Raw genomic sequence first — 15,000 nt, forward strand, 5'->3', positions numbered from 1 at the left:
GAATACATTATATGAAACAGTACAGTATATATTCCGTACAATTGACCACTAAATTGTAACACCCGAATACGTTTTTCAACTTGTTTAAGTTGGGGTACACGTTAATCAATTCATGGTAAATTCATGGACACACTAGCAGTGTAAGCTAGCTCTCCAATCAGATAAACAGACTCAATAACTCCCCGGTGATGTTTTGGTGAATTTACAAAACTGAAACAATACAAAAAGACTGCCTTTGTAAGTTAAAAATACTAACACAGACACTTGTAAATGTGTTAGCATATTTGCTAATGCTAACGACACTAGCTTGTTTACATTATGATAGCACGTACAAATAACCCACTAATAACACTTAACAGTTTAGTAGGTATGAATAATTTTAGTTATATTGTAAAACTTACAAACGTTGCTTGGAGTGATGCAGAATCCTTTCAAGTAGATCACTATGGTCATTTTTTATTTCTGGTTTAAGGCATTAAAACAGGAAGTAGATTTTAAACCCGCAACATCTGCAGTGAGTGAAACTTGTCCGAAAGATGAGTGCCATCACACACACGCACAATAACACACATTTTAAGTAAACCATTTGTTGAATACAAAACATTGCCGCACCGTTTCATTAGCCGCAGGATTCAAAGCGTTGGAAAAAAGTAGTAGAAGTCCAAAATTATACTGTAAAATTACACTAATTAACTTTGTTTTAAATAACACAAAGCTAAGATGTGGATGTTTTGTTCAAATAGTTTAGTGTGTATGAATTGTAGAAATGTAACTCTTAAAACAACTCACGATTCGATTCAGAATACATTTTTGATTCCAGATGATTTGTGCAATGTTATGTGGTGTAAAAATGATAATGGAACCTTTTCAAAACAGGTTACAGGTGACAAAAGCTCCTCTTAGTCACTGACAAATTGACGTATGTGCGCAGTGAATAAGCGCAAAGAGGACCTATATATATATATATATATATATATATATATTATATTTATATATTTAAATATATTTAATATTAATATTAAAATTAATATTTAAAAATAGATTGGAAAAAAAACAAAAATACTTTTTTGTCACTCGTACACAATAACACACATTTTCAGTGTTTGTTGTAAACCATTTGTTGAAGACAAAACATTATGACCGTTAGCCAGGAAAAATCCATAAATGAGCCGCACCGTTTCATAAGCTGCAGGCTTCGAAGCGTAGGGAAAAAAAGTAGTAGCAGTCCAAAAAAATACTGTAAACATTACACTTATTAGCTTTGTTTTAAATAACACAAAGCTAAGATTTGGATGTTTTGTTCAAGTAGTTTAGCTTTACAACAACTCACGATTCGATTCAGAATCAATTTTTGATTCAAGATGATTTGTGCAATATGTTATGTGGTGTAAAAATGATAATGGAACCTTTTCAAAACAGGTCACTGGTGACAAAAGCTCCTCTTAGTCACTGACAAATTGACGTATATGCGCAGTGAATAAGCGTGAAGATGACCTAAGAATGTCTTTTTAAAAATAGATTAGGAAAAAAAATAAAAGTCATTTTTGTCACTCGTACACAATAACACATATTTTCAGTGTTTGTTGTAAACCATTTTTTGAAGACAAAACATTATGACCGTTAGCCAAGAAAAATCCAAAAATGAGCCGCACCGTTTCATAAGCTGCAGGCTTCAAAGCGTAGGGAAAAAAGTAGTAGCAGTCTAAAAAATACTGCAAACATTACACTAATTAGCTTTGTTTTAAATAACACAAAGATAAGATTTGGATGTTTTGGTCAAATAGTTTAGTGTATATGAACTGGTGAATTTGATGACCTAAGAATGTTTTTTTTTTTTAACAGATTGGGAAAAAATTTAATATGTTTTTTTAATATTATAATATATATTTTAATTAATATTATTGTATTATATATTATTTTATTTAATTAATATGAATAATAATTCATATTATTGATTTAGAATCGGATTGATAAGAATCACGACTCTGATTTTTTGAGCAGCCCTAATTGTTTGACCCACATTGTCAATCAATGAAAGTGTTTAATATTTGAGGCATACATGTTGCCTTTAGCCAGAAGGACCTGTCTTCAACCTGAATCTGCTCCACAACAAAACCGCCCTCGTTAGCTCCCGAGGCCTCTTTTATGGAGCGGATTCTTTTATTACGTATTGGCAGCATCAGTGTTTATTAAATGACAAACTTAAAAAGCTTATGGCAGGAGGACTCCACTCATCGTAAAAGTTTCCATGCACACAGTAATATCTGTGCGGTGAATACCATGGGGCATTTAAGCAGAGAAACTAATAACAATGTTGCAATAATGCAATATCATGATGAGAAGGGAGGAAGGATCACAACTAAACTAATAGTCCTGGCTGGGAAGTCAATTTCGTCACTTTGTGGGATCTTTCAGTGTGATGGCAATGCACAGCTTCTTTTGAAATGGAACAGGAGGTATAATAAGAGTTTAAGTTCATATTGATTCTGAAAGTCTAACAATGGACCTATTATGCAATACAACACCAGAATACAATGATTTGCAAATCCTTTTAAACCTATATTCAATTGAATAGACTGCAAAGACAAGATATTTAACGTTCGAACTGGTAAAGTTTGTTATTTTTTGCAAATATTCGCTTATTTGGAATTTGATGCCTGCAACATGTTTAAAAAAAGCTGGCACCAGTGGCAAAAAAGACCGACAAAGTTGAGGAATGCTCATCAAACACTTATTTGGAACATCCCACAGGTGAACAGGCTAATTGGGAACAGGTGGGTGCCATGATTGGGTATAAAAGCAGCTTCCACGAAATGCATCGACAAACAAGGATGGGGCGAGGGTCACCACTTTGTCAACAGATGCGTGAGCAAATCATCAAACAGTTTAAGAACAACATTTCTCAACGAGCTACTGCAAGGAATTTAAGGATTTCACCATCTACGGTCCGTAATATCATCAAAAGGTTCAGAGAATCTGGAGAAATCACTGCACGTAAGCGGCAAGGCTGTGACCTTGGATCCCTCAGGCGTTACTGTATCAAAAAGCGACGTCAGTGTGTAAAGGATATCACCACATGGGCTCGGGACCACTTCAGAAAACCACTGTCAGTAACTACAGTTGGTCGCTGTATCTGTAAGTGCAAGTTAAAACTCTACTATGCAAAGCGAAAGCCATTTATCAACAACACCCAGAAACGCCGCCGGCTTCACTAGGCCCAAGCTCATTTAAGATGGACTGATGCAAAGTGGAAAAGTGTTCTGTGGTCTGACGAGTCCACATTTCAAATTGTTTTTGGAAACTGTGGACGTTTTGTCCTCCTGATTAAAGAGGAAAAGAACCATCCGGATTGTTATAGGCGCAAAGTTGAAAAGCCAGCATCTGTGATGGTATGGGGGTGTATTAGTGCCCAAGGCATGGGTAACTTGCACATCTGTGAAGGCACCATAAAATGCTGAAAGGTACATACAGATTTTGGAGCAACATATGTTGCCATCCAAGCAACATCTTTTTCATGGACGCCCCTGCTTATGTCAGCAAGACAATGCCAAGCCACGTGCTACATCAACGTGGCTTCATAGTAAAAGAGTGCGGGTACTAGACTGGCCTGCCTGTAGTCCAGACCTGTCTCCCATTGAAAATGTGTGGCGCATTATGAAGCCTAAAATACCACAACGGAGACTGTTGAACAACTTAAGCTGTACATCAAGCAAGAATGGGAAAGAATTCCACCTGAGAAGGTTAAAAAATGTGTCTCCTCAGTTCCCAAATGTTTACTGAGTGTTGTTAAAAGGAAAGGCCATGTAACACAGTGGTAAAAATGCCCCTGTGACAACTTTAGTGCAATGTGTTGCTGCCATTAAATTCTAAGTTAATGATTATTTGCACAAAAAAAATGTGGTTTGTCAGTTCGAACATTAAATATCTTGTCTTTGCAGTCTATTCAATTGAATATAAGTTGAAAAGGATTTGCAAATCATTGTATTCTGTTTTTATTTACCATTTACACAACGTGCCAACTTCACCGGTTTTGGGTTTTGTAGTTATCACGTACATTACACTCAATTGCACCCTGAATTATTATGCCTGCCGTGTAAACTACTCACAAAAAGTTCGCAAGATGCTGCCTTTGGGTGACATTTGAATTCAAGGAAAATTGCGCCGTGGAGTGTTTTTGTGTCTTGTCAATCAGGCGGTGGTTAAAGCAGAGAGGCTCTCAAAATGGTGAGATGTCTCCTGGGCTTGCACTGCCTTAAAATAGTGTGTGTTGTTGTTAAGAGAACTGTGCAGTTTGTCTTCTTTGTGTGTGTGTGTGTGTGTGTGTGTGTGTGTGTGTGTGTGTGTGTGTGTGTGTGTGTGTGTGTGTGTGTGTGTGTGTGTGTGAGTGTGTTTCTACCCTTCTTGAGACATCAACAAGGAAAAGTACCTTCCATATGAGGAGGTGTGGACAAGTGAGGACATAAATCATGGTCCCAATACAGAAAACCATTGCATCTAATAGAGAATGTCTCATTTGCACCCCTGGTAGTGAAATCTATCAAAACGAGGGTGGTACCAAAAAGGAGGGTTTTTTCAAATTGACTGTGTGTCGGTTTTAAAAGTGCTCCCCCTCTGGTCAACATATGAAATAACAAGTGTGTGTAAGAAACTGAAATGCACCCCCTTTGGCCAAAATTAATTAAAAAAAAAAATATATATATATATATATATATATGTAGATAAAAACATACGTAATAACTTGAAGTAAATAATGAAGATAACAAACCAATTACAAACAAAATATTCAAAAACAAATACATGAACTAAAAGCAGTCTTTTTCTCACAATGTGTCGACATTTTTCTTATAAAATCGGGAACAATTTCTCATATTCTTTCTGTTTCTGTAATATATATTCTCGTAAAATTAATTTAATGTAAAATGATTACTTTTTAAAGCAAAATGCTGACATTTGTCATATAAAATTCTGACTGATCACAATGTTGCCAATTTTTTTGTTGTTCTTGTAAAATAGTGACATTTTTTGAGTAAAATTATGACTTTTGTCATAATTTTGCCAAGTGAAATTTAGATTATTATTATAATATTGCCAAAATGTTAAAGTTTTCTTATAGAATTGTGACTTTTGTCGCGTAAAATTACGACTCTTTTCATAAAATTGCCAATACATTAAAAGCTTGTCTTTATAAAATTCCATCCATCCATTTTCTACCGCTTATTCCCTTTTGGGGTCGCGGGGGGCGCTGGAGCCTATCTCAGCTACAATCGGGCGGAAGGCGGGGTACACCCTGGACAAGTCGCCACCTCATCGCAGGGCTTCTTATAAAATTATGACTGTTATTGAGTAAAATTCCAACTTTTATCGTAATATTGCACAAATGTTCCAGTTTTTATTGTAGAATTGTGACTTGTGTTGAGTAAAATTGTGACTTTTATTATTATACTGCCAAAATTCTAAGTTGGCAGCAACACTTTGCAAAAAAGTTGGCACAGGGGCATTTTTACCACTGTGTTACATGGCTTTTCCTTTTAACAACACTCAGTAAACGTTTGGGAACTGAGGAGACCAATTTTTGAAGCTTTTCAGGTGGAATTCTTTCCCATTCTTGCTTGATGTACAGCTTAAGTTGTTCAACAGTCCGGGGTCTCTGTTGTGGTATTTTAGGCTTCATAATGCACCACATATTTTCAATGGAAGACAGGTCTGGACTACAGACAGGCCAGTCTAGTACCCACACTCTTTTACTATGAAGCCACGTGGCTTGGCATTGTCTTGCTGAAATAAGCAGGGGCGTCCATGATAACGTTGCTTGGATGGCAACATATGTTGCTCCAAAACCTGTCTGTAGATGGTGAAATCCCTAAATTCCTTGCAATAGCTGGTTGAGAAATGTTGTTCTTAAACTGTTCGACAATTTGCTCACGCATTTCTTAACAAAATGGTGACCCTCGCCCCATCCTTGTTGATGAATGACTGAGAATTTCATGGAAGCTGCTTTTATACCCAATCATGGCTCCCACCGGTTCCCAATTAGCCTGTTCACCTGTGGGATGTTCCAAATAAGTGTTTTGATGAGCATTCCTCAACTTTCTCAGTCTTTTTTGCCACTTGTGCCAGTGTTTTTGGAACATCAAATTCAAAATGAGCTAACATTTGCAAAAAAATAACGTTTACCAGTTCGAACGTTAAGTATCTTGTCTTTGCAGTCTATTCAATTGAATATAGGTTGAAAATGATTTGCAAATCATTGTATTTTGTTTTTATTTACCATTTACACAAAGTGCAAACTTTTTTGTAGTTACTTTTTCATCAAATTAATGTTTGATAAGCATTATGAAACCCTGACATATTATCGGTGTCGTGTCAATACAGCTAGTGAGTGTACCATACACTCACCGAGGCATCATTTACCTCTGACTTCAATCAATTATTAATAAAATGCTATCAAACAGGCCTTAAAGCTGTAAAATTGTCAGTGTATACTGTATGTGTGCACGCAGGGCGAATGTTTAAGGGAGGATAGACTTGCAGAGGGCAGCACACAGCTTCTTCCAGCCTCAGCGCAGTTCACCGAGTGAAGAATGGCTTTGCCACAAATCCTGCCGTGCTGCCAGGAGGACAAGCCTCCCTTTATCCCCTCCTCTCCACCTATGTCTCTATTTCTCCACTTGTCTGCTTGTACCCCCCCTCCTACATCCTCGCTCGTTAATTTGTCTTGCTTTGTTCTGCTTGTGTTCAGGTAACACCATGATGATCATCGTGGAGAGCATGTCTAATGGAGCCTTAGACTCCTTCCTGAGGGTGAGTTTATCTCCGGGCTTTGATGGCGTTTCTTTAATTTGATGAGCCGGTGGAATGAATAATCGATTATTGTTCGCCGTAATCATGACTCGTGCTCGACAGCAGAACGTGTAGAAGCTGCAAATAAAGAGGAACCCTCTTATCTTGATGACCTTAACTTAAGCGGACACATTTTTAACTATTTTTTTGGTTAAAAAAATAGTCAAAAGTTGACATACACTTGTAAAGAACATAATGTCATGGCTGTCTTGAGTTTCCAATCATTTCTACAACTCTTATTTTTTTGTGATAGAGTGATTGGAGCACATACCGTATTTTCCGGAGTATAAGTCGCTCCGGCGTATAAGTCGCACCGGCCGAAAATGCATAATAAAGAAGGAAAAAAACATGTACTGTATTTTCCGCACCATAAGGCGCCCTGGGTTATAAGCCGCGCCTTCAATGAACGGCATATTTCAAAACTTTGTCCACCTATAAGCCGCCCCGTGTTGTAAGCCACATCTAACTGCGCTAAAGGAATGTCAAAAAAACAGTCAAATAGGTCAGTCAAACTTTAATAATATATTAAAACCAGCGTGATGTGGGCGCGCATGGAATCGTATATCAACATGGACGAAGCTGCGTGAAAAAAGCCACCCGGCTTCTTCGCGTAAACTTAAACTTACCTTAACCACTCGCTCATCTTTTCTTCATCCATCCCTTCGAGTTAGCTTTTATGATGACGCCGGCTGGAAAGGTCTCTTTTGGCAAGGTCTTCCTTTTGAATATCACCATGGGTGGAAGTTTCTGGCCATTAGCATGGCAAGCTAGAACCACAGTGAAGGATGACTTCTCATTCCCTGTGGTGCGAATATTCACCGTACGTGCTCCCGTTGTATCCACAGTGCGGTTCACAGGAATATCAGTTGCTGTGAAATAGTAATCCGTGTGCGGATGGAGAGATTGCGTCTTTTCATGAACCGGATCCCTGTCGTTTAGTAGGAGCCATTTTGTGGTCTTTACAGATGTAAACACACAAAGGAAATGAAACGTACGTAATATCCGCGCGCTTTTTCTTCTTCTACGCGGGCGGGTGGTTGCTTACAGTAGAAGAAGAAGCGCTTCCTGTTCTATGGGGGCGGGTGCTTACCTTAGCGGTTGCTTGCGTAGAAGAAGAAGCGCTTCCTGTTCTACCGGGAAAAAAGATGGCGGCTGTTTACCGTAGTTACGAGACCGAAACTTTATGAAAATGAATCTTAATATTTATCCATATATAAAGCGCACCGGGTTATAAGGCGCACTGTCAGCTTTTGAGAAAATTTGTGGTTTTTAGGTGCGCCTTATAGTGCGGAAAATACGGTATAAGTCGCACTGGAGTATAAGTCGCATTTTTGGGGGACATTTATTTGATAAAAGCCAACACCAAGAATAGACATTTGAAAGGCAATTTAAAATAAATAAAGAATAGTGAACAACAGGCTGAATAAGTGTACGTTATATGAGGCATAAATAACCAACTGGTATGTTAACGTAACATATTATGGTAAGAGTCATTCAAATAACTATAACATATAGAACATGCTATACGTTTACCAAACAATCTGTTACTCCTAATCGCTAAATCCCATGAAATCTTATACGTCTAGTCTCTTACATGAATGAGATAAATAATATTATTTGATCTTTTACGCTAATGTGTTAATAATTTCACACATAAGTCGCACCTGAGTATAAGTCGCACCACCGGCCAAACTATGAAAAAAAACTGTGACTTATAGTCTGAAAAATACAATACTTGTTGGTCACAAAAAACATTCATGAAGTTTGGTTCTTTTTATGAATTTATTATGGGTCTACTGAAAATGTGAGCAAATGTGCTGGGTCAAACAGCAATGTTAATATTTGCTTCCATGTCCCTTGGCAAGTTTCACTGCAATAAGGCACTTTTGGTAGCCATCCACAAGCTTTTTGTTTCATCTGACATCACATGGACAAAGATAAGACCTTCTGGAGGAAAGTTATGTGGTCAGATGAAACAAATAATACCCAGCAATATGTTTGGAGGAGAAAAGGTGACATACCTCACAAAAGTCATAATTTCTCCGTGATTGGTGGTTCAAAGCTAATAAAGATTTTGGCAACATGAGGGTAATACGTTTTTTTTTTTGGTCGCTCTGTGTTTTTTTTTTAATGTTTATTTTGCCTTTGGGAGTGTGTTTGACAGTCTGCTGGTCACTCAACACTGCATGAATGTAGCAGCTGAGTGCATCAAGTACAGCTGCACAATTATACTTTCACAAAATGAAAGCATGTTTTAATGTAAGTTTATGAGCTGGAGTATGTTTAGAACTATATATAGACTTAATATTTTTGGTATATTTTGTCAGGAAAACTAACCTCAGAATGACTGCAATTGCATGCTTCCGGACACGGCCACGCACGTCCTTGGTAGCAAAGATGGCGCCTCCTGTTTAGTTTGCCGTATATATACATATATGTACACATATACCCAAATATATGTTTATACACATAAATATATACACGTATGTATACAGTATATGTTTATATACATATATATATACGCGTATGTATATATACATATATACACAGATGTATATATGCATGTGTATGTATATATATATATATATATATATATATATATATATATGTATATGTGTATTTGTATGTATGTACACAAGTTTGGACACACCTCTCCTCATTCAATGTGTTTTCTTTATTTCCATGACTATTTACATTGTAGATTGTCACTGAAGGCATCAAAACTATGAATGAACACATGTGGAGTTATGTACTTAACAAAAAAAGGTGAAATAACTGAAAACATGTTTTATATTCTAGTTTCTTCAAAATAGCCACCCTTTGCTCTGATTACTTTTTTCGCACTCTCTTGGCATTCTCTTGATGAGCTTCAAGAGGTAGTTGCCTGAAATGGTTTTCACTTCACAGGTTGCTTGAAGCTCATCGAGAGAATGCCAAGAGTGTGCGAAAAAGTAATCAGAGCAAATGGTGGCTATTTTGAAGGAACTACAATATAAAACATGTTTTCAGTTATTTCACATTTATTTTGTTAAGTACATAACTCCACATGTGTTCATTCATAGTAATGATGCCTTCAGTGACAATCTACAATGTAAATAGTCATGAAAATAAAGAAAACACATTGAATGAAGAGAAGGTGTGTCCAAACTTTTGGCCTGTACTTCACATGAATGTATGTATTAATGCACTCCATTCACTTTCCATTAAATAGGTAAAGACCACATTAATTTAATTAATATTCTAAGAGCCAGGCAGTAAAATGTAATCAGAGAGCTGGAACATCTTGTGGGAGAAATGTGGCATTAAAAGGATCTTAAATCTAATCTTAACTAACGTTTTCACTTTGGTGGCCAATTTTACAAGAAATGTGGTCATTTATCAGTTCAAATTAATCAAGCGCCACAGTTTCTTCCTTTAAACCAGAGGTCGGCAACCCAAAATGTTGAAAGAACCGTATTGGACCAAAAATACAACAACAAAAATCTGTCTCGAGCCGCAAAAAATGTAAAGCTTTAAATAAGTGTTATAATGAAGGCAACACATGATGTAAGTGTCTATATTAGCTATATTAGCCTACTATCAAAATGACTATGTGTCGCAGGCGGACGCAAACAGACAGACATGTTATATTTATTCTACACATTTTTACAACATTGGAAAACATTACTAAAACAGAGGCTTTTCAGAGGGTGTGATAATTACTGGAAATTACTGGCTTTTAACAGCCAAAGGCAAAGATGTGTGTGTCTAAGTTGAAGGAAACTGAAACTGCCTAAAATACGCAATATGTACATAAAGCTAGCATAAATAGCATGTTAGCATCGATTAGCTTGCAGTCATGCAGTGACCAAATATGCCTGATTAGCACTCCACACAAGTCAACATCAACAAAGCTCACCTTTGTGCATTCACGCACAGCATAAAACGTTTGCTGGACAAATAGAGACAAAGAAGGAGTGGTATAAAAATGTCTTTCTGTGGCAGCATTAAGGAAAGTTGTACATGTAAACAAACTACGGTGCGTTCAAGGACTTCCAAAATTAGTAGGACAAAACAGCGCGCGCCAAATACCCTCATCAGAGAATCTATATGAGAGAACATAAACATTGGGATTTCTAACAATTAGGAAGGTTTGTGTCAAGTTTGTCGTCCTATAGAAACAATATTACAACTTTTTTCCCCCCATCTTTTTCCATTTTCATACATTTTCGAAAAAGCTACAGGGAGCCATTAGGGTAGCGCTAAAGAGCTCGACCCCCGCTTTAAACCTAATTTTTCACTTCCTATGGCAAAACAAAGAGGGGGGAGAGTAAACAGTATACAGTAAACAGTATACTCTTCTGACTGTTGCCAATGACTTTGATGCTTCACAAAACACACCATCCATCCATCTTCTCTTAACAACTCTTTAATGATCCATACCCTGTAATAAAAAAAGTCAAGGTTTTTACTGTAAAAATTACATTGGTACCGTTTGTCCAATCACTTTTCACTGAGGGCCACACACTGAAAAATGTAAGCATGCAGGGGGCCATTTTAATGTTTTTAATTTTTAATTTTTTTAAACGATAGGGCGCTCCTTGAGTTTGGTGAATGTTAAAGGTCATGGAGAGAATGCCAAGAGTGTGCGAAAAAGTAACCGGAGCAAAGGGTGGCTATTTTGCAGAAACTAGAATATAAAACATGTTTTCAGTTATTTCACCTTTTTTTTGTTAAGTACATAACTCCACATAGATAGATAGATAGATAGATAGATAGTACTTTATTGATTCCTTCAGGAGAGTTCCCTCAGGAAAATTAAAATTCCAGCAGCAGTGTACAAAATTGAGATTGAATTTAAAAAGTAGAAAGTAAATAATGGGGGTATAAATGGAAACAAAATAGAAAAATATTACAATAGAATAAAAATTAAAAAAAGCAACAATGAGAATAAAAATGTAACAGTGTGTAACATGTGTTCATTCATAGTTTTGATGCCTTCAGTGACAATCTACAATGTAAATAGTCATGAAAATAAAGAAAACGCATCGAATGAGAAGGTGTGTCCAAACTTTTGGCCTGTACTGTATATGTGTGTGTGTATGTGTATGTATATATATATATATATATATATATATATATATATATATATATATATATATATATATATATATATATATATGTATATGTATGTATGTATATATATATATATATATATATATATATATATATATATATATGTATATATATACATACATACATGTTAGGTCAGGAAAAAATACAAGAGGCTATATCATCCCTACAAGCCTGTTTTGTATGTATATGTATATATATATATTATATATGTATATGTATATGTATATGTATATATATATGTATATATATATATATATATATATATATATATATATATGTATGTATATATATATATATATATATATATATATATATATATATATATATACATACATACATGTTAGGTCAGGGAAAAATACAAGAGGCTATATCATCCCTACAAGCCTGTTTTGCTGGTTTCCCTGCTCGTCAGGGGATTTTATTAAAATGTCAATAAAATACAATCATTTTATTGAAATGTTATTTGGTAGAGTGGAATATACGTTAGGTCAGGAAAAAACACAAGAGGCTATATCATCCCTACAAGCCTGTTTTGGTGGTTTCCCTGCTCGTCAGGGGATTTTATTGAAATGTCAATAAAATACAATAATTTTATTGAAATGTTATTTGGTAGACCGGAATATACGTTATGTCAGGAAAAAACACAAGAGGCTATATCATCCCTACAAGCCTGTTTTGGTGGTTTCCCTGCTCGTCAGGGGATTTTATTGACATTTCAATAACATTATTGTATTTTATTGACATTTCAATAAAATTATTGCATTTTATTGTCATTTCAATAAAATCCCCTGACGAGCAGGGAAACCTGCAAAACAGGCATGTGGGGATGATATAGCCTCTTGTGTTTTTTCCTGACCTAACGTATATTCCGCTCTACCCCGGTATTGAGCACTGTATAACGGATAAACCACAGAAATCTCGACTATATATATGTATAAATATATATATATATTAGTGTAGTGTTTAATAATCAGTACAATAATGCATTGTGCCCATTCGTACATGCTGACATGTTACATATTAAGAAAAATGTGCATGCAAAAGGGGCCAGTTTGCTCCAATATTCTGCGACTGTGGCCTTCTGCTCTCTGCTTAATTCCATGAAATAATATCCTGTTTGTTTTAATTTCCCAATTGAAAAAATAGACTAGATTTTTTTCTCTCTCCCTCTTTCTGCTCTTCCACTCACACTTTCCTTTCCCCCTCTGCAAATCCCAGAAACACGAGGGTCAGCTGAGCGTAATGCAGCTGATGGATATGCTGACTGGTGTGGCGTCGGGGATGAAGTACCTCGCCGAAATGGGCTTTGTTCACAAGCGCCTGGCTGCACACAAGGTAAGGAGAGCGCGTTGGATCGACCAGAGCTTTATAGGGTGATGTATGTCTCAAGCTAAGGTTTTCTTTGGCAGCCTTCGGAATACAATTTGTCCTCGTCCGCCACCGGGTTTGACAGTCGTTTGTCTGCGGCGTCCTATTTGAGGAACACATGGAGCTGAAAACGACACGACGTTGCTGTCAAAATCACTTTTTTTTTCACGAGGAAGATTCGCTCCGTCGGTTTATTCTTCCTTTAAAAAAAGGAGCCCGGCTGTCAAAAGTGCAAATAAGCCCGTTGCGACGCACAAAATAAAGGGACAAGGACACTTGTTCTTGTAAACGATCAGTTCCTGGTGCGATAAGAGCTCTGCCTGACAATTTGCCCAGATTGTTTCCCATCCTAATTCAACCCTCACAAAATGGTAGACCCCTTTAAATGCATCTTGCAAATACCGCTTTGGTACGATATACTTTTACTTTTTAAATGCTCTACTGTTCGAAAAGTATTAAAAATCTATGGAGATTAACTATTGTCTTAAATACGAAAGCTTTTTGTGACACTAAATTTATCTACCGTATTTTCCGGACTATAAGGCGCACTTAAAATCATTTTTTTCCCCTCAAAACTCGACAGTGCGCCTTATAACCCAGTCCGCCTAATGTACGGCATGATTCTGGTTTTGCTTGCCAACCTCAAAGCAATTTTATTTGGTACATGGTGTAATGATAAGTGTGACCAGTCAAACATAAGAGATACATACGTGTAGAATGCAATATGACTCAAGTAAACAACACACACATTTTATATGTTCCATTGACGGTTATACATATATATATATATATATATATATATATATATATATATATATATATATATATATTAGATATATGTATATACATGTATGTATATATATATATATATATATTGATATATATATATATATGTGTATGTATATATGTGTATATATATATATACATGTATGTATAAATATATATATATATATATATGTGTGTGTATGTGTGTATATATATATATGTGTGTGTGTGTGTGTGTACATACATACATGTACAAACCCCGTTTCCATATGAGTTGGGAAATTGGGTTAGATGTAAATATAAACGGAATACAATGATTTGCAAATCCTTTTCAACCCACATTCAATTGAATGCACTACAAAGACAAGATATTTGATGTTCAAACTCATAAACTTTATTTTTTTTTGCAAATAATAATTAACTTAGAATTTCATGGCTGCAACACGTGCCAAAGTAGTTGGGAAAGGGCATGTTCACCACTGTGTTACATGGCCTTTCCTTTTAACAACACTCAGTAAATGTTTGGGAACTGAGGAGACACATTTTTTAAGCTTCTCAGGTGGAATTCTTTCCCATTCTTGCTTGATGTACAGCTTAAGTTGTTCAACAGTCTCCGTTGTGGTATTTTAGGCTTCATAATGCGCCACACATTTTCAATGGGAGACAGGTCTGGACTACAGGCAGGCCAGTCTAGTACCCGCACTCTTTTACTATGAAGCCACATTGATGCAACACGTGGCTTGGCATTGTCTTGCTGAAATAAGCAGGGGCGTCCATGGTAACATTGCTTGGATGGCAACATACGTTGCTCTAAAACCTGTATGTACCTTTCAGCATTAATGGTGCCTTCACAGATGTGTAAGTTACCCATGTCTTGGGCACTAATACACCCCCATACCATCACAGATGCTG

At 36.3% G+C, this 15,000-nt stretch overlaps 1 protein-coding gene across 2 annotated transcripts in view; it reads left to right on the forward strand.

The window, feature by feature from the left end:
• Nucleotides 1–15,000, forward strand: part of LOC133621196 (ephrin type-A receptor 7-like) — a 744,518-nt gene that overhangs the window by 694,591 nt on the left and 34,927 nt on the right. The window contains exons 12-14 of one of the 2 annotated variants that reach the window (XM_061983156.2): nt 6,740–6,801; nt 13,174–13,290; nt 13,365–13,779. In XM_061983156.2, the coding sequence (XP_061839140.1) occupies nt 6,740–6,801; nt 13,174–13,290; nt 13,365–13,451 (266 nt within the window). In that variant the 3' untranslated portion in view covers nt 13,452–13,779. Of the gene's footprint in view, nt 1–6,739; nt 6,802–13,173; nt 13,291–13,364; nt 13,780–15,000 lie in introns of those variants that run through there. The other variant, XM_061983155.2, reaches the window with a different exon arrangement.

This window comes from Nerophis lumbriciformis, linkage group LG21 (genome assembly GCF_033978685.3).
Source record: "Nerophis lumbriciformis linkage group LG21, RoL_Nlum_v2.1, whole genome shotgun sequence".
NCBI classification, from domain to species: Eukaryota; Metazoa; Chordata; class Actinopteri; order Syngnathiformes; family Syngnathidae; genus Nerophis; species Nerophis lumbriciformis.